The sequence below is a fragment of the Pieris napi genome, chromosome 18 (assembly GCF_905475465.1).
Source record: "Pieris napi chromosome 18, ilPieNapi1.2, whole genome shotgun sequence".
Lineage (NCBI taxonomy): Eukaryota > Metazoa > Arthropoda > Insecta > Lepidoptera > Pieridae > Pieris > Pieris napi.
This window is the reverse complement of record NC_062251.1, coordinates 2,026,035-2,046,616: the sequence shown is the minus strand read 5'-3', so window position 1 is coordinate 2,046,616 and position 20,582 is coordinate 2,026,035. Positions and strand designations below refer to the sequence as shown.

Genomic DNA, 20,582 nt, shown 5'->3' with positions numbered 1-20,582 from the left:
GATATAGAGGAGGTAAACGGAAATCACAATTGAATTGATCAAGTTACATTTATTTGTACGCATAAATACAATTTTAAATGGAACGCCTCAGAGCGAGGTAACGCCGCATGAGTCATGTTTTTTCGTGCGTGCAGCCGGCTCCATCGAATTATAAGACGTTGTCACGTCAAAAATGTTCCGTCATGGAAATTCGTGCCAGAATTTTTAAGTGAAGCACGAGAAGTAGTTTTCTTAGTGGCTATGAATGTACAAATAAGTTATTAATCCATGAAAGCAATGTCTTAAAGAAAACTATATGAAATTTCATCAAAACGTGTCCATACTGTTTTTGATTTGAAGTTAATTGGACGAAACTTATTTGTAAACTATTAATTGAGCCGGCGTTAATTGGTTTATCAAGTATCGGTCGTCCAACGGACTTGGTTTTTTTGGAAAGAGCGAAATGAAGTTTTGATTAGTAAACCAATTTCGATTCAATAAACCATATTCTAACTCTGAGTATTTACTAGTTGTTAATAGAGAATGGGAGTTCGATGTAATCTTGTTTCGGATTGGAAGGTATCGAAAATCTTCTATTCAGACGCAAAGAAACATGGCCGAAATCAATTGAGAATTCTATTGTTTTTGAAATTAGGTTCTGATTTAAAATAATTAGAATTTTTAATTTTTTAAATTACTTCAAAAACTTCATTTCACTCTGAGTGTTTTTATGCACAGGTATTGAACTTAACTTGAATACATAACTTATATGATCGTTGCAATTGCGACGTACTTTGAACTACCAGTTACCATGGCCAAAACAATACTGATTGCCAGAATTTTTGTGTACGAGGTCTCGTACATGAGAATTTTGGTAACTATGAATTGCTATTGGACGTGGTGACTGAACTTTTATGAAATATCGAAAACTTCTTAACCTTATCTAGTCATTTGGTACTTGAACATTGACAGAAATGACAGTGGAGTGCGTACTCGATTATATACCTTTAGTAATAGGTATCACACGATGTTTTGTACCACGCTCCAAAAATCGTTAGAATATTTTAATAGTTTTCCGTTGCTAAGTTACCGTATAAGTACAGCTGGTCTTTTTCTGTTTTAGCTGAAACAGAGGACCCTGTACGGAAAAACGCGGAAATAATTATGCGACACACAACGGCTAACCCATTTCGCGTTAACGATAGGTGCGTACTATGCGTTTATTGCCAGGATTTGTTCGAGGATCCTGACGAATTCCGCTCACACATGAGCGTAGAACACCATACGTTCAGCTCGAAAGTAGCTTTCTACAACCTACCCAAGTCCGAGTTCATCAAAGCCGATATCACAGACCTGCAATGCCGTGTTTGCTCAGAGAAGTTTACTGATATTGAGACCGTAGCAAGGCATTTGAATGAGTCGCACAGCGAGCGAATAGAATTCAACGCAAAACTCGGCGTGATGCCATACAAGTTGCTTAAAGGTGCACTAGCGTGTACAATATGTTTCAAACCGCTACCGTCTGTATTCCACTTAAACCGCCACACGATAACCCACTTCCAAACCTATGTTTGTCACGTCTGCGGCAAAAGCTACGTAGCTACCACAGGTCTCCTACGACACGTGCGTCTAAAGCATCAGCAGTACGAAATTACATGCAGAAATTGTGGGAAGGTCTTTCCCAATATGGAAGCGAAAGATAAGCATCATAGAACGGAGAAATCGTGTATGCTATACACGTGTACTAAATGTAAGGAGAGGTTTCAGGATCACAACGCTAGAGTTAAGCACATGGAGGCAAAGCACGGTCTCAATAAACGCACGTATAGATGTGACGATTGCAATATGACTTTCAATAGTGTGTCGGCGTATTATGCACATTTTAAAGTACACCATTCGAATGATTATGTAGTGTGTAAACATTGCGGACAGAAGTTTACGTCTAGATGGCGATTGCAGCGGCATTTGAGTAAACATAACTTTTGATGAGGTATTCTGTACTTCTGGTTCTAAATATGAGAAAAGACGAGGTTGGAATGTTTGGAGAATTAACTTTCAATAGCGATGTTATATAATTATACGTGATGACCCCGTGAACTTTGTTTCACCAAAATATGTGTCAAAACTTTTAAAACAGACCAAAGAGGGCCCTCATACAGCAGACTACATACTAATACTATGAAACACATATTTTTGAATGAATCTACAAATATGTAGATGACAGCCAAGTGACAATTTTTTATTTCTAAAATTTCCCATCTAAGAACAGTTGTATTGGGAAATTCAATTGTTGTTTTTAGTATTTTTCTTTAATTATTATTTACGTTTCCCATCGTTTAAACCTTCCCTGATCTTCCACAAATATTTTAAGATCATAATTAGCCAAATCGGTCCAGCCGTTCTCGAGTTTTAGCGAGACTAACGAACAGCAATTCATTTTTATATATATAGATAGATAGATATCAGCCCTACGGATTTTGAGAGAACATCAAACTTTCATACAATAAACGAAGGGACCGGTGTTGCTATTAGTATATCACGTCATGAACTTAGTAAAGTCTGTACTTGTGGTAATTAGTCTTTTGTTTCTCTTTATCTATTCTGTGGGTAGAATAGACAATCTGTGAACTTGATCTGTGAATTTAATTGTTTCAACAAATTTTCTGTATAAGGGAGCGTTCAAGTATTACGTAAAGGTGGGAACTGACCAACGTTACGAGGTGTAATGTAACATGTAATGTAATGTTACACAGCGAGCATTCGTGCAGTCAGTACGTCGTTTTACGGGGAAACCAGCGAGCAACGAGCCGCTCGTTGCTCATTTTGAGTGCTCCACCCGGCTGTCGGTTTTTTGGCGAATCCTTTGACTGTTACGCGGTTCAGTAATTACGCGTCGCACGTCGCGAGTGATCATGATTATGATTTTCTATAAATTGTGTCTTTTTTAAAGTACTTTTGGTCCAATTAAATTCAACAGTTCTTCAAAATTGAGACCTGCGTACAAAGTTTTTATACTGTCCAGTAATAATTTGGTTTTTAATATTGCAATCAATAACAAACCACTTCATACGCCTGTGTTTTTAAATAAGTTTTATGTCCAGTAACATTTTTTCTTCTTCTTAATTTGGATGAAACAATAATTAAATAGAATTAAAGATATCAACGTTATAACTATCACATCTCGTGAACACCGGCGGCGAAAGCGGAGCACCGAGTTTTGACGAGCATGTTACGCCGATTTTAGAACACAGCGTAACATGCTCGATGCGTAACACGCTCGATGCGAATGCTACATTACACCTCGTAACTTTGGTCAGTTCCCACCTTTACGCAATTTTTGGAGATTATTGACCCCCCCCCATGTATCTCGCCGTAACGTTTTTCAGTACCCTATTATAGTACTGTACTCAATATAGTAAAACGTTTCGTGACCACCTTGTGTCTCTTTAGTTACTATTATGTGGTGTGAGTCGAAAATAATATTAACAATAACGCGTAATTCAATCCCCACCCCGCATCGTAACGTTTTACAAAAGGACACCCCCCCCCCATCCCAAAAGGCGTTACGTAATACTTGAACGCTCCCTAATATGTTAATACGAACGAAACTATTTTGAAATCCTTGTATGATTTGATTTGACAATAAAAAAAATTCAAGTCATTAAAATATATGAGACGTTTTATTATTTATGCTGTAAACACCTACCTGCCGTGCGTTTACAAACGCAAAAACATTTACGATCGCGTATAACATTATTATTTTTAACACGCCACTTGATCTTATAACGAAATATATACTTTATACTACACTAGTAAACTTTACAGGGCAGCCATTTCGAAATAATATAATCATGTTAGTTATTGTCATAACTATTGTAATTAAATTTCACAGTTTTCAAGGAAAATCACATGTTTCTATCAAATCCGTCACCTTACCGACTGATTTGAAAATTAAAATACATGGATTTTTTTAATGTAGCCGTAATATTTAGTCAATGTCGTATCCAAATATGATAAAAAGTGGATTTTGGATTTTTTTCAATTCCGATATTGTTCTCGATCATGACGAAATTTCTGTTATTTTCAGTAGCTTAAAACAATTCCTCAAATAAACTAATTTTGACTTTTCTGACTTACTATTGCCGCGTTCCAATCATTTGAAGAAGTCTATTAAGTATGAGGGTGTGCAATTATTTAATCAATTACCGTCTAAAATTCGTAATATTAGCGCGTTTAACCAATTGAAAAGGGTATTAAAGATACATATTGTCACTGTAGAATGATAACCTCGTATCTCAAAAAATAAGTTAGTTTTATTCTTAGACCTCGTATCTCAAAAAATAAGTTAGTTTTATTCTTAGACTTATTTTATCTTTCGTCTGCACGTGTTGTGGATGAGATAAAAACTTATTCATGTTATAAATAAATAAGTCCTTTTTACCATCTAAAACTATGGACAAAAGCACATTTTTCGTTTTCTTTAATGTTTGGTTCTCTGGGCATACGAGGTTATCACTCTACAGCGACGATATCAGAATGAGCCTAGTAGACTAAAATTAGGACGGCTGATGGCGATGTGTATCTCGTTCGTATATATTAAGTTTCTCATGTAAAAAAAATACATTTTTTGTAATGAGAAATAAAGTTCTTAGAACATTTAGCTCCGAGGTGAGGGGGTAGGGGTGAGGGGATGTGTTCTTGCGTTATATCTTGAGCCACATATTATAATTTAATATCAGACTACTTATTGGTAGTCTTCAGCCACAACTAATCGTCGCGGATTGCTTAGGGTGGCCATGTTTCCTTTTAAAGATAACTTATCATATAACACGATTTCAGAATACTAAAATATTTTAACAACACATTACCAAATTCGGCAGTTTCATGATTGTTTAATACCATGTAACTATGATGTCTAATCTAAATTCATTGTTTATGAAAATTTAGATCTAAACAAGAAAATGAAGAAGAAGACAGAGAACAGTTAAATGACCGTCGGCATTTCTTTTTGTTCTAGAAGTGTCCAATGAATATACCATCGCGAAGCGCAACGCAGAGTTATTGGTGAAATACACAACAACGTACCCGTTCAGACTCCCGGAGGAGGCTATGGTCTGTGTTTACTGCTGTGAGAGCATCCAAGACGGTCCAAGCTATAGAAAGCACATGGTTGAAGAGCATCCCACCTTCAAAGTACGAATGGCATTCGCACATGTCACAGAAGGATTTCTCAAAGCTGATATCACAGACCTTAGCTGTCGGATCTGCTTCACAGCATTCGATTCACTTGAAGATATAGCACGACACCTTCACGATATCCACCAGAAGCCGATAGATGTGAATCTTGACTTAGGCATTCAGCCATTTAGGCTGGAAGGGGATAAACTCCAGTGCGCGATGTGCTCTGCGAAAGCAATATGTCTTAGACAGTTGAGCAGACACACACAATCACATTTCTCTAAATTCACATGTGAAGCCTGCGGGAAATCCTATTCAACTATCACCACCCTGAAACATCATATCACGTACTCACATAGCGGGGGTAATAAAATGTGTAGGAAATGCAAAACTACCTTTGATACGTTAGAAGCGAGAAGAGAACATGTTTACACGTCGAAGAAGTGTTGGACCAACATGTGCAATTTGTGTAACGAAAGATTCCTCAATTGGAAGACCAAACAGGAGCATTTGACCCAAGTCCACGGTCTGACGAAGAAGACCTATGTGTGTCCGGAGTGTCCACTCGTTTTTGATGATAGGAAGAAATATAGAACGCACTTTCGATTGTCTCACACGGAGGATATATTTGTCTGCACGTGTTGTGGTCTCAAGTTTGATACGAAGAAGAATTTGGATGAACACAGAGTGATTCATACGAAAGAGAAGTTGTTCCCTTGTCCAGTGTGTTCAAAAGCGTTTCCGCGAAAGAAGAATTTAGTTCAACATCTCTGGATTCATAGCGAGTTGAAGAGGTTCAGTTGCACATTGTGCAATAAGCATTTTAACCAGAGAGTCACGTGGAAGAGTCATATGAAGTCCTATCATCCGGAAATAGAAGATTATCAGGATATGATGAATAAGAATGTGAAAATTCTTCTGAGTGTTGATAAGAGTGATGTATGAAATGTATACATAGATGATATTATAATCTCATTATTTGGTGCAAAGTAGAATAACAAATTAACCGAAATCTTCCTTATCGACTGTTTTCTCGTTTAAAAGAATGTGTTTATTTACGTTGTAAGAAATTATTGTAATTATTTGTGAATAAATAACTTTGTTAAGAGTTTTTGTTTCTGTCAGCAACATAAATATTAAAATTAATCGAAACAAATCGATAGTCCCCTATTCCGACAAGTTGAGTACGGTATACAATACTTAAGATATATTCTTTCTTTTGCGAACTAGCGAACTGTGGAATCGACCCGGTTGGGGTCTTCCGTGAGAGATACGACCTCAAACTATTCAAAGTTAGAGTGTACTCCTCCCTCAAAGGCCGGCTAAGCACTCACTAAAAGTGTCCATGGTTTGCGATGACTGCCCTTTATGGGCGTCCCGTAGGATCGTTTGCCCACCTATTATATAAAAAAAAATTAGATAAATTACTACTCTAACGATACCAAATACGACAGCGTAAAAGAAGAGAAAATAATGAAGCATTTCTGTCTGTTTTAGACCAATCATCCTTAAATTCTGCGAAGAAAAACGCAGAGATAATAGTCAAACACTCAACCGCCTATCCATTCCGATTGCCCGAAGACAAAGTCATGTGCATATTTTGCTGCGAAGAATTCGCAAAGCCCTCAGAGTTTCGCAATCATATGGATGAAGAACATTCATTCAGTTCCGATATGAACATGGTCCGCACTTTCTCACACAAATACGAGGGTTACATTAAGGCAGACTGTTCCGCTTTACGCTGCCGCTTATGTGAGGCTTCATTTGAGCGGATAATCGAGGTGGCTCAGCATTTGATCAAGGAGCACAATAGTAAAATGGATTCCTTAGATGTGGGAATACAACCCTTCAAGTTTATAAACGATAGACTGCTATGCGGGATGTGTGATAAGAATTTTCCCTGTTTGCGTCAGCTGAGTAAACACACGGCCAGCCATTTTCAAAATTACACGTGCGAGGAGTGTGGGAAATCCTATACGACCCAAAGTGTTTTGAAGCAGCACATTCGGTTCACGCATTCTGGTGGATGTCTGTGCAGGCGGTGTAGGCAGACTTTTGCAACAGCGGAGGCAAGACGGCAGCATGTTGTAAAGAATGTCAACTGCTGGCCGTACGTTTGCATGTACTGTACGACTACCCGCTTTTTACGGTATTCTGAGAGAGAAGAGCATTTAGTGAAGAAACATGGGAAGGGCGAGCGGACGCATCGCTGTCCAGAATGCGGTGATACATTTTCCAGCCGCTCCAAGTATAGGGACCATTTTACGACTAACCATTCAGAGTTTTGTTTTGTTTGTTCGTATTGTGGTAAGAAGTTTAGTTGTCGACGTTATCTGGACGAACATTTAGTGTCGCATACTGGGGTTAAACAGTTTGAGTGCAGTGTTTGTCTGAAAACATTCCCGCGGAAGGCGAATTTGTCCCAGCATATGTGGATACATAATGAAATTAAGCGATTCGAATGTAAACAGTGTAATAAGAAGTTCAATCAGAGAGTGAGCTACAGGTCTCATATGAAGACGCATCACCCTGACGTCAAGAACTAAGTTCGTCAATTTTTGTAGTGTATTTTGATGGGCTATTATTATGAAAATCCCAAAATATCGTCAAATATTAATTGTTTGAGGAAAATTGAACTTTATAAAATAAAAATAAAATAAAATATGTTTATTATGGAACATAAGATACATGTATCACTTATTCCACGTCATTAAATTTGAATTTGTAGGCATCCCTATTCATCGGCAAAGACAGAGGGTGTAGGCCGAGAGAAAAAGCCGGCGTAAAAAACTCTCGGTACTCTTTTAAAATAGCAAATCAAAGCTTTTAAAGCAAAGTATAGAATCTTTTCTATTAATAGAAGTTTTCTGAATAATATTATTCAGATAATAGAGGCAATAGATTAGGTGCATGTATCAAGTACATTGGTTGTATGATTGACCAATTTTTTTTGTTTTTAGGTTCCAAATTGGAAATTCGCCGTAATGACACAAAGAAAATAATATTAGTGTACCAAACGCCACAGCGGCGTAACGCGGAATTAATACTAAAGTATTCCACGGCCTCTCCGTTTAAAATGCGTTTCAGTCAAATACTCTGCGCCTATTGCCACGACGAATATGATACCTTAGCTATATTACGTGGTCATATGATAGCGGACCATTCTAATTCAGATTTAAAAAATGTTTTCTATAGAGCGAAAGATAATTTAGTTAAAATTGACATTACGGGATTGAAGTGTAAACTGTGCGATGTGGATATGGAAGATGTTGATATGCTTATGTCTCATCTCTCTAGGGAACATAATAAACCTGTGAGGTTTAACGCCCGCTTTGGTATTCTACCCTACAAAGAAATTAACGCCCAATGGCTATGTGTGTATTGTCAAAAGGTTTTTAAAGAATTCATTCATCTTAATCGACATATTTTATGTCACTTTATGAATTATAGTTGCGAAAAGTGCGGCACAACTTTTGTTTCTGATCACGCGTTGAAAGATCATCACAGGCAGGTTAAGTGTTTTAGGAGCGCGTATAAAGCCCGCAATGGGCGGGTACTCAAGCCTCGTACTAATGCTGAAATTATTCTTCAATGTTCCACAGCGTGTCCGTTTCGAACTTGGAAGAGTAATTTCAATTGTGTCTTCTGTAGGGTACAAACAAATAATCCCAGTAGTCTTCGCGTTCACGTTGCGACACAACATGAGAACTACGATGTGCAGACAGCGTTTTATAAGAAACTTGGAAAAGAATTCCTTAAAGTTGATATAACAGATCTTCAGTGCAAGCTATGTTTTATGCCGATCAATAATTTTGAGACTTTAACCTATCATTTGAAGACTGATCACCAGCAGCCGATAAACTCTGATGCGCAAATAGGGTTGCTGCCGTTTCGATTGAATGACGGTTCTATTTGGAAATGCACAATATGTCCCAACGAGTTTAAAGATTTTGTGTCCCTAAAGAAACACACGTCTGAGCACTTCCAAAACTACGTATGCGATACGTGTGGTGAGGGTTTCATCACGGAGTCAGCGATGATAGCTCATACAAAAATACCTCATGAAAATAAGTATAATTGTAGCAGGTGTATTGCTACGTTCTCAAGTCTCCAAGAACGTAATGTTCACGTCAAAACACAACACACATCTACACCATACATGTGTGTGTATTGTAAGGACAAACCCCGTTTCGCAAATTGGGAGTTACGCAAAAAACATTTGATGGAGGTTCATAATTATAAAACTGGGGCGGATAAATACGAATGCGCGGCGTGTCAAAAGACATTTAAGACGCGGTCTGGAAAATATAATCATATGGCCAGGACGCATAGGATGAAAAAAGACTCGGAACTGAACTACCCGTGTCATAGTTGCCCAAAAGCTTTCACAACTCAATTGTTCTTGGATAAACACGTAGCAAAGAAGCATTTTGATATGTAACTTAAGGTATTCACAATAATAGTATATCATCCACATATAATTTACTTCCACATAAGATCCATCATTACTCTAAATTGTATAATCAGCTACTTCGAACATTTAACTAATTTTAACAATTGCACAATCAAATGAATTTAAAACAATAAATAGCGACAATGACACGTTTTTTTTTTCTTCTAGGGTCCGGAAATTTTCCAAAATCCGAATCATTGGAATATGCCAAGGAATTGTTGCAATTCTCAACTGCATATCCTTTTAGATTGCAAGGGTCCTACTTGTGTTGTATCTATTGCGCAAAAGTGTTTAAACTACCGAGTGAATTGCGAGAGCACATAGATGATTGTCATAAAACAATGGATGTTGTTAATACATTGTCGAACAAGTGTTCTGGGAAGGACATTTTCTATAAGGTCGACTGCACAGATTTGAAATGCCGACTGTGTGGAACCAGATTTAGTAAAGTAGAGGAAGTCGCTAGACATCTGAAATATGATCACGATCGAAAAATTGATCTAAACAGCGGAAACAGGATACAAGTTTACAAACTAACCGATGGTGAATATAACTGCGCTATTTGTAGTAAAAATCTCCATAGCTTGATCAGTCTATGGAGGCACACGGCTGCGCACTACAACAAGTACACGTGTGACACATGTGGAAATAGATATTTGGCATTTGGATCGTTGAAATTTCACATTCGCTCCGTTCACTCGAAACCTAATTGCAGCAAATGTCACGCTGAATTTGAGACCAACGAAATGCTGCTTGAACATAATAAAATCAGTAAAGCGTGCTGGCATTTCACTTGTGTGACGTGCGGAGAGAGATTTAGATCGTTCAAAGAGAAACAATCGCACGCAGAGAAGGTGCATAAGAAGGAAAAGCTGGTGTACAAGTGCGCGAAGTGCGATATAATATACAACACTCACCGGCAGTTCTATCAACACAGCATTGTGATGCATTCGAATGATTATTTCATGTGCTCGTTTTGTAGTATGAAGTTCGGCTCGAAACATACAATGAGACAGCATATGGCGACCCACACTGGGGAGAAGAAGTTTGAGTGTGACTTCTGTCACAAATCGTTTACGCGAAAGTCGAATTTGGTGCCGCATATATTGCTTCATAGTGGGGAGCACTATTCATGCGCGATTTGTTCTAAAAAATTCTCGCTGAAGAGAAGTTGGCAAAAGCACATGCGTGGACAGCACTCGAAGATCAAACCGGAAGAATTAACGAATTCCTGAATGGAAATAAATCAAATACATCGCATTTTAAGAAATAAAAAATCACTTTTATTAGGGAAGATTTTTTGCTTAACAAAAATACAACCAATGGCTTAAATTGTGTAAGCTTACGTATGAGTTCCAAAAACTTGATGACTTGTCATATAAACTTTGTGAGGCCTCGGAGACTTGAAAGTATTTTTTGTTTTATTCCGGTTTTAATTTAAGTTAAAAATTCGTAGCTATTTACATATATCTAATTCAATATACAATATATATTTAAGCATTGTACATTTTGAAAGTAAATAAATATAATATAAATCGTTATTTTACTAATATTTTACGAGTGAACGCTATTTAGATTGAAGAACTGGGTTTCTGCTTCACAAGAGAATTCTGGAATAAAAATAATTACATGGTTCTTTTCTTTTTTAGGGCTAAGAAGAGTTAAGGATATTGAGCGGAAAAACCCAAAGAGATTATTCGAAAGATCCGTTAACCAGAACCCACAACGCAGAAACGCAGTTCTCATTCTAAGACATTCCACCGCTATACCTTTTAAAACTAGATTTAATAGAATCATTTGTTCATACTGTCACGATGAATTGGACTCTATGGATAATTTAAGAATACACATATCCGATAATCATAGTAATGCAGATTATAATAGCGCGTTTTACAAAGTAGTAGATGATTTAAAAATTGATATAAGTAGATTTAAATGTAATGTTTGCTTGGATAGTTTTGATGATGTGGAAAGTTTTATGAATCACATATCAAGTAATCACGGTAAAGTTGTGAATTTCGATGTACCGTTCGGAGTGTTGCCATTTAAGCAGAACGATGCTGGCCTCTGGGTTTGCTTTGAATGTGATAAGTTATTTCGTGATTTTCCTCAAATTAATTGTCATATACGATCCCATTTAAAGATTTACACATGCGAAAAATGTAGTGCTACCTTCCTATCTGAACATGGATTGCGACAGCATGAAAGAAATTTAAAATGTTATACTTCGTCGTATAAACCACGTTTTGGTAAAGCTATTAAACAGAGGAGTAACACAGAGATAATATTGAAGTGTTCGACAGCGTTGCCTTTCCGAATTTGGGGGCAAAATTTCAATTGCATGTTCTGCCGTGTTCAGGCTGGTAATCCTAACGGATTGAGGGCTCATATGTCATCGAGACACGCGAATTTCGAAATTGGTCTAGTATTCAATAGGAGATTAAACAATGAATTCCTTAAAGTAGATATCACTAATTTGCAATGTAAGCTTTGCTTCATGTCCATTGATAATCTGGACGAGTTGTTGACTCACCTTAAGAACGATCACAAGCAACCTATTAACTTTGATGCACAACCCGGCGTTCTACCTTTCAAGTTGAACGACGGTTCCAGTTGGCGTTGTGTGATTTGCAAGATGCAATTTACCGATTTCAACTCTTTGAAAAAACATACGTCTGAACACTACCAGAATTTCGTGTGCGATACGTGTGGCGAGGGTTTCGTTACTGATGGCGCGCTGAGAGCTCACAAAAGGATACCTCACGATAATAAATACAATTGCAGCCGGTGCGTTGCGACGTTTTCCACTTTGGAGGAAAGACGTGTTCATATGAAAAGCCAGCACACTAGTATGCCCTATATGTGCATGCACTGTAAGGATAAACCCAGATTCGCTACTTGGGAGTTGCGCAAGCGTCATTTCATGGAGATACATAATTTTAAACCTGGAGCCGATGCGTACGAATGCACCACGTGTCATATGACGTTTAAGACTCGGTCGCAAAAATACCACCATAACGTCAAATCGCACAGGTCTAAGAAGGACACAGACTATGGTTTTCCATGCGGTCATTGTTCGCGGGCGTTTATGTCAAAGCTTTCTTTGGATAAACACATCGCGAAGAAGCATTTTCATCTGTAGTCTATGCATTAATCCCGCGGTTATTTGTAATTATCCATAAGGTTTTGTTTATGGATGGGTGTAATGGAAGAAGTTAGAAGCAGTAGCTTATACAAATTTTCTATTTCTAGGGCAAGGGCAATTTGAAATTGAAGCAATAAAGATAGAAAAGGTTTGTAAGAAGCCAAAGTATCAGAAAAGCAAAAGCGCTGAAGCACGTCTTTCAATGAAAAAGAACGCAACCACTATATTAGAATGTTGGAGAATCACACCGTTTAGGTGGAAGAAGAATCATTTTAAGTGTGCGTTCTGCGAGAATATTTTCACGTGTTGTACTGAATTACGGGAGCACGTTAAAATATGTTCGACGCATCACAGCGTCAAAGATATCTACAGCAAGTTTAAGGAAATGTCCCTGATTAATGTGGACGTCACAAACGCAGTGTGTAGGCTCTGTGCATGTCCCTTTTACAGCGTTCCCCAAATGAGACAGCATGTTATTGAACACGGCCTGGATTTCGATAGTTCTCACCCGGATGGCGTCCTCCCGTTCAGTCTAGATAACAATCTATGGTGCTGCCTGATATGCCGAGAGAAATTCAACAATTTCCTTAAATTATATGAACATATGAATACGCATTACCAGCATTATATATGTGCAACTTGCGGCAAAGGATACATGACTGCGCCAAGGTTGAGAAAGCATTCAGAAGTTCATTTAAAGGGGTCGTACCCTTGTGACAAGTGCGGGCGTATGTTCACAATGCGTGCAGCTAGAGATTACCATAAGGCCAACGTGCACGCCAAAGGTCCTAGATACGAATGCCCGCATTGTGACATGAGATTCTCTGGTTACTATGATAGGATGAATCACCTAAACCAAGCCCATAGAGCCAAAGAAGTAGCATACGAATGCTCCCACTGTGAAAAAACATTTAAAACTAGTGGCCAGCGTTCGGTTCATGTTAGGAGAGAACATTTTCCACAGCAAAGGAACTATAATTGTGATTATTGCGAATGGCACTTTAAAACAAATTATGAGTTGAAACGGCATATGGTCAAGCATTCTGGTGAAAAGAAGTTTGCATGTGAAGTGTGTGGGAAGTGTTTTCCGCGTATCAGAGGTCTTAAGACACATCTAAAGGTTCATAATGAGCTGTGTTGTAGGTTATGTGGCGAAACGTTTGTTCGAAAACAAGCTTTGATAGCCCATATAAGTGGACATCATCCTGATTCCGAGCTGTTTGTGTCTGATAAAACATAAGCGGTTATTAATTTACACTCAAAAAACATTTTTTTTTAAATTGAGAAAAAGCTTGCCAACGCTCGGCACACTTACACATTGGTAAAAACAAACACAAAATACAATTTTTAATGTGACAAGCACTTAAAGGCAAACATTACATACATATAGAGATCATAACCATTAAACAAAACAAACATTACAAAAAAAAAAACAATTACTAATCAAAGAAAAAATTCAAATGACAAAAAACTAAACAAAAATCGATTTTATAGTGTGAGGGTAACAACTATGTATATCCAAACCTAGCTCTTTTATAAGAATTAATCTGGACAACGGTGAGCTTTGACCATAACGCGTTCTACGGAAAGGAGGGACAAATAATGGGATGCCTGGGGTATAGAGAGGGTACACGAAACTTAAATTTAGATAGGTGGTTCGGGCAATCAATCAGATTAATATTTGAAGTTTTAAAAGCGTACCCAAAAATTGCATTCGAAAGATAATATAGTAGTCGTTTTCTTTTTTAGGTTCCCCTATTGCGGATACTCGTGCTAAAGGTAGAAAGTTAAAAGAGCACGTCAGCGCTCGCCAAATGCTCAGGCGACGACGTGCGAATAACGAACTCCCGGAAGAGTCAGAGAGACGCATCGCTAAGACTATGATGCAAAGAAATGCGATAGCGCTCTTGGAATGTTCAACCGCTTGGGCATTTCGGTGGTTTCGATGCGCGTACTATTGCTCCTACTGTGATATTAAATTCTTAGAACCAAATGATTTACGTGATCATATACGCTCTAACCATTTACACCAGCAACCCACCAAAAAATTATTTGCAAAGCTCACAGAGAATAATATGCTTAAAGTTGAAATTTCTGACTTAAAGTGCAGGCTCTGCGGTCTTAATTTCAATACTATTGACGTTTTCAAAGAGCACTTGGTTTTGGTGCATCAGAAAAAGTTGTACCCTAATTATAGCGATGGCGTACTGCCGTTTAAGCTTAGCTCCAATGATTTTAAATGCCCCAAATGTAATATACGTTTTGCCTCTTTTTCGAAAATGAATGAACATATGAACAGCCATTTTAGAAACTATATTTGTGATACGTGTGGAAAAGGATTTGTGTCGAAATCCCGGTTTAGAGCTCACGTTCAGTCTCATGAAGTTGGTAGTTTTCCTTGTGGTGTATGTGATGAGGTCTTGGAGACGAGAACAGCTCGCATGTGTCACAGAGTAAAGGTCCATCTTAAAGGTGTTAAATACGCTTGCCCACGCTGTCCGGAAGTGTTTACTAAGTATAACGCGCGTCTCAAACATTTGGTTGAGAAACATGGCCAGCAGAAAATTTATTATCCCTGTGTTCATTGTGGAAAGCTATTCGAGACAAGCTGCAATAGATCAGCTCACTATAGAATGTCTCATAAGGTTGGAAAGAAGTGTTCGGATTTGAATAATTCTTGGAACGATAAACGCGCGGATAGTTTGTGATCCATAAACAAAGATTTTTTTAAGTCAAGTTGAATATTTAAATTGTAGCATAAATTCTGGAGAATTAAAAGAAAATATTTGCAGTATTGAACCAAACGGTGGAATCTGACGGTGCTTTTTTTGTTTTTAGGACCAGACACTAAACCACCAACGAAATTATTATGGAAACAGAAAAGGAAATTTAACGATCAAAGAGACAACGCGGCTATTATTCTTGAGTGTTCTAACGCTTGCCCGTTTAGGTGGAGACGTGGATGTTATACCTGCGCGTTCTGTCCGAAAAACTTTGCCGATTTCGAGAGCATAAAGGAACATTCTGTAGAACATCCAAACAAAGTAGATGCTCTTAAATTCGCGCGTACTTTTGATTATGTTAAAGTTGAAGTGACGAATTTACAATGTAACATATGCCGTGAAGCAATGCCGAATTTAGATAATTTAAAAGAACACCTCGTGGTGGTTCATGAGAAACCTGTCATCAAAGATTTAGATTTAGGCGTAACACCATTTTTACTGATGAATAAAGAGCTGTCTTGTACACATTGTGGCGAACGATATCTCCAATTTACTAAATTAAACACACACATGAATCAACATTATCCAAACAATATCTGTTGTCACTGCGGTAAAGCGTTTTCTGCTGCCCATAGACTAAAAGCTCATCAAGTAATACACGAAACAGATAATAATAAATGTACTAGATGCGATAAGGTATTCGAAACTAGAGTGCAATTTAATAGACACGTTTATTTAACGCACACATCGGAGTTTAGATACCGTTGCCCCTATTGTAATGAAGTGTTTAAAACATACTCGGAACGTTTGAAGCATTTGAAAAACTCGCATGGTAAAAAAGTTGAATACCCTTGCAACTTTTGTCCAAGAGTATTTTCTATGTACAATCAAAGGACTAGACACATACAGCAGGTTCATATTAAACATAGGCCGTTTCTCTGTGAACAGTGTCCGTACAAGTTTGGAACTGCAGCACAACTTAGGAATCATATGGTGAAGCATGAAGGCGAGAGAAAGTTTCAATGTGAAGTCTGTAAGAAAATGTATGCGAGGATGAAGACTCTGAAAGAACATATGCGGATTCACAATAATGATAAACGTTTTGTTTGCGAATTTTGTAATAGTGGATTCGTTCAAAAGTGTAGCCTGAAGAATCACCTTAGAATACACCATCCTAACGTTGACAATGTTCAAATTTAGGAGGCGAATTTTAGTAACTAACGGTTAGTTAAGATAATACCGAGGTTGAAGCTATATCACTTTTTCTATTTTTAGGAGGAAAAGCTGAGCTTAAAGAGGAAGAAATTACCGATTACACAGCAATAGCAAGTAATGACGACATTATAAACCGGAGAGTAGAAGGAAACGCGCGACGGGCAATGTTCAGAAAGAATATAAAAAATATTTTAACTTCATGCACTGCCTACCCGTTTAAGTACAGAAAAGGAGCTTATCTCTGTTTCTTTTGTAAAAGTAGCTTCCTGGAGCCACAGTTGTTAAGAGAACATTCTCAAAGGCATCACTCAGATATAGCTTTCAAACCACGTAAATACGATCCCCTTAAAATGGATTTCTCTGTCACAGTTTGCAGACTCTGCGGCGTTAATATAAAAGATTATTCCGAATTAAAAATTCACATGAGAATTCACGGCAAAAGTATCGATTGTACGTACGGTGAGAGCATTTTGCCGTATAAATTGAGTAAGGATGAGTATTGCTGTCAAGTCTGCGGTAAACGTTACGAAATGTTTCTTAGCCTACATAAACATATGAACGACCATTACGAACATTATATTTGTGAAACATGCGGCAAAGGTTTTGCGACGATTCAGAGGATGTTGAATCACTCCCGTACACACGAAAAGGGTAGTTTTCCTTGCAAGCATTGCGGAGAACTTCTCCAATCATACGCTGGGCTATACGCACATATAGCGAAAGTACATAAAGCGAATAAGCGTTACAAATGTCCCATTTGCGACGAGAAGTTCTCCTCCTACAAGTATAGGATGAAACATTTAAACACGATACATAATGAGAAAACTGCCCTATTTCCGTGTCCATCATGCCCCAAAGTTTTCGACCTGTGTAGTCGAAGAACAGCACACATTCGTTCCCAACACTTGCAGGAGAGGAACCACGCATGTACCACATGTGGAATGAAATTCTTTTCGAATTATGAACTGCAAGAGCACAGTATTAAACACGGTGGCGCTAGAATATATCAGTGTGATGTGTGCAAAAAGTCGTATGCGCGTTTAAAAACTTTAAGGGAACACATGAGAATTCATAATAATGATAGGAGATTTGTCTGTCCCATTTGTGGGCAATCGTTTATACAAAAATGCAGTCTGAAGCAACACGTGAGGGTACATCATCCAATGCAGATTAAAGATGGCTTCTAATGTACTGTAATCAAATAAATATGGTTTTTTAATTGAATATTTCTTAACTAGCTAATCAAGGAAAAGTGTAACTAATAAAATCTATAATTGAAAACTACTCGAAAGGATTGCATGATGAAAAGTCTGAACACATTTTATTCTTCTAGGTGAAACTCACGTCGAAGCCAGAAATATGGATACGCGTATAAAGAATGATAGAAAACTGAAAGACCTAGACGCCATAAAAGCAAGGAAAAAGAACGCCACGATACTTCTAGAACATTCAAGGCTATGCCCGTTTAGATGGATGAAGAATTTATACATATGCTTCTACTGTGACCAACAATTTATAGATCCAACAATATTGAGACACCATATCTTTGTCGATCATAATTTTGTCACTTCCACTGTAATTAAATATGCAATGTCAAAGTTAAAGAGACACGAACTAGTTAAGGTTGACATAACTGATATTTGTTGCAAACTATGCGATGAACTAACACCAGATTTAAATTATCTAAAGCGGCATTTAGCTGATGTTCATAATAAAACCATAGATTTGAATACAACGGACGAAGTGTTGCCATTTAAAGTGACGAAAGATAGTTTCAATTGCGCCTTGTGTGATGAGAAATTTGACGAGTTCAAAACGCTGAACCATCACATGAATGTTCACTTTCAGAATTTTATATGTGAGCAATGCGGTACAGGTTTCATAACACCAGAGCGACTTCGTACGCATGCGTTTTCTCACGAGAGCGGTTCCTTTCCATGTGAATTGTGTGATAAGATTTCTAAATCTATAAACGCTAAGAACGAACACATTGCCAATGTTCATAAACAAGTTAGAAGGCATAGATGTCCGCATTGTCCTGAGGCGTTTAGGAATTACTTTCAAAGGAACAAGCATATCGCAACAGTGCACGGAATCAAGTTGAAAGAATTTAAGTGTAATCTCTGCTCTAAAGTGTTCACGTCGAGTGGGAAATTGGGAGTACATGTTCGGACCGTTCATTTGAAAATGAAAAGACATGGGTGTAGTCTATGCGAGTGGAAGTTTTATTCCAAGTCGGAGCTGAAGGAGCACATGATCAGACACGGTGGGGAGAGGAAGTTTAATTGTAATATATGCAAAAAGTCCTACGCCAGAAAGTATACACTACGCGAACATATGCGTATACATGAGAACGATCGGAGATTCGTTTGTAGTTATTGTGGCGGTTCGTTTGTGCAAAAGTGTAGCCTTAATCACCATGTTAAAGTTAATCATCCGTCAGTTAAAATTAATGAGTTCCATCCTATGTCGACATAGGCGGCGTCCTAATTGGGAGCGATCGTACGATGGCGCGATGCGTTTTTCATCTCACGATCAAAGTGGTCGTGCGATGGCCTAACAGGTGTCCTAATAGATCGCGCGATGTGTACGAGTGCTGTGTTGCACTGTTGGCCCTTGCCCCTCTCGTCCGGCGCCCCTCGCGCGTCGACGCATCGCGTAGTAACCGATTAGGACACTCAAAAGAGATCTGTTGCTTTGCATGATCGCACGATCAAACGCATCGTACGATCGTTATTAAGCATGTGCTCGCACGATTACTTGCGAGGTTCAAATAGGACACTCTGATGAAATCTGTATGTTTGAACTCATCGCACGACGAGACCGCATCGTGTCATCGTGCGATCTTCGCCAACGCCATAGAATCAAAAAGCAGTGATAAAGTGGATTTACAATAAGGGAATGAAGTAAAAAAAATCTTGTTTGAAAAAACTTCAGTCACTTCAAGGACCGGTTCATTGTTCCTGTTAATCGATTTCATCCACCTTTAGCAGCGTTTCTACTCTGGCTCTGGTTGTGCATGAAATTATCATACCTGTGGTGGCGGAAGATTTGATCGCTCCAGAACGTTTCGAAGACTGTCTAGTTAACTATCTTTCTATCTGGAATTATATTGATCTCTTTTAGCAAATGTAAGGAACGCGGAATAACTTATTTTTAAAGGATATATATTAATTACTATATTTCACTTATGGAAGCGAATTTATACATTACTAGCTGACCCGCCAAACGTTGTTTTGCCATGTATATCATTTATAATAAAAAATAGGGGTTGATCGTAGGGGCTGTATGTATTTTTTAATACTGTATCATAAAAAAATATCTAAAAATTAAAAATAAAATATTTAGGGGTAGTCCCCTTAACATTTAGGGGGATGAAAAATAGATGTTGTCCGATTCTCAGACATACCCAATAAGCAAACAAAATTTCATGAGAATCGGTCGAGCCGTTTTGGAGGAGTATGGCAACGAAAACTGTGACACGAGAATTTTATATATTAGATTCAACAGAATATCATTGAACTCTGAACTAACGAATACACACTAATGGCACTTAGCACTACATGGAAAATATATGGAATTTATTTATTTTCTAGGAAAGGAAACAAAAGCGCCCGCAAAGAGGATAACACCACTGTTTCAAGTTGCGTACGATAGAAGCCTATGTAAACCTTTGGGTACACTCTTCGACTTCAACAGAATTCGTGTAAAGAACGTAACGAGTGTACCTATTACTTCTCGAAGCCCTTCACCAGTTTCTATGGACAGAAGTCCACCACAGGAGAGTATAGTAAAAGTAACTCCAAAGCCGGTACCCGTTAAGAAATCGGATAACAGACAAAATGCGTTACTAATATTCGAGTTCTCCACAGCTTATCCTTTCATTTAT

At 38.0% G+C, this 20,582-nt stretch overlaps 2 protein-coding genes across 12 annotated transcripts in view; both read left to right on the top strand.

Annotated features, from left to right (window-relative positions):
• Positions 1 to 17,891, top strand: part of LOC125058745 (gastrula zinc finger protein XlCGF26.1-like) — a 28,256-nt gene extending 10,365 nt beyond the window's left edge. The window contains exons 5-6 of one of the 11 annotated variants that reach the window (XM_047662888.1): positions 8,118 to 9,604; positions 9,779 to 9,894. In XM_047662888.1, coding sequence (XP_047518844.1) covers positions 8,118 to 9,598 — 1,481 coding nt within the window. In that variant the 3' untranslated portion in view covers positions 9,599 to 9,604; positions 9,779 to 9,894. The other 10 variants (XM_047662897.1, XM_047662890.1, XM_047662892.1 and 7 more) reach the window with 10 other exon arrangements.
• A 127-nt stretch (positions 17,892 to 18,018) lies between these two features.
• LOC125058756 (zinc finger protein OZF-like) lies at positions 18,019 to 19,303 on the top strand. The gene has a single exon (XM_047662912.1). The coding sequence runs from the start codon at positions 18,053 to 18,055 to the stop codon at positions 19,169 to 19,171; it is 1,119 nt and encodes a 372-aa protein (XP_047518868.1). The 5' UTR covers positions 18,019 to 18,052; the 3' UTR covers positions 19,172 to 19,303.
• Positions 19,304 to 20,582: the final 1,279 nt, after the last annotated feature.

Excerpts from the sequence above, each read along its gene's own strand:
- LOC125058756 (XM_047662912.1), top strand. The coding sequence starts at position 18,053 with ATGGATACGCGTATAAAGAATGATAGAAAACTGAAAGACCTAGACGCC.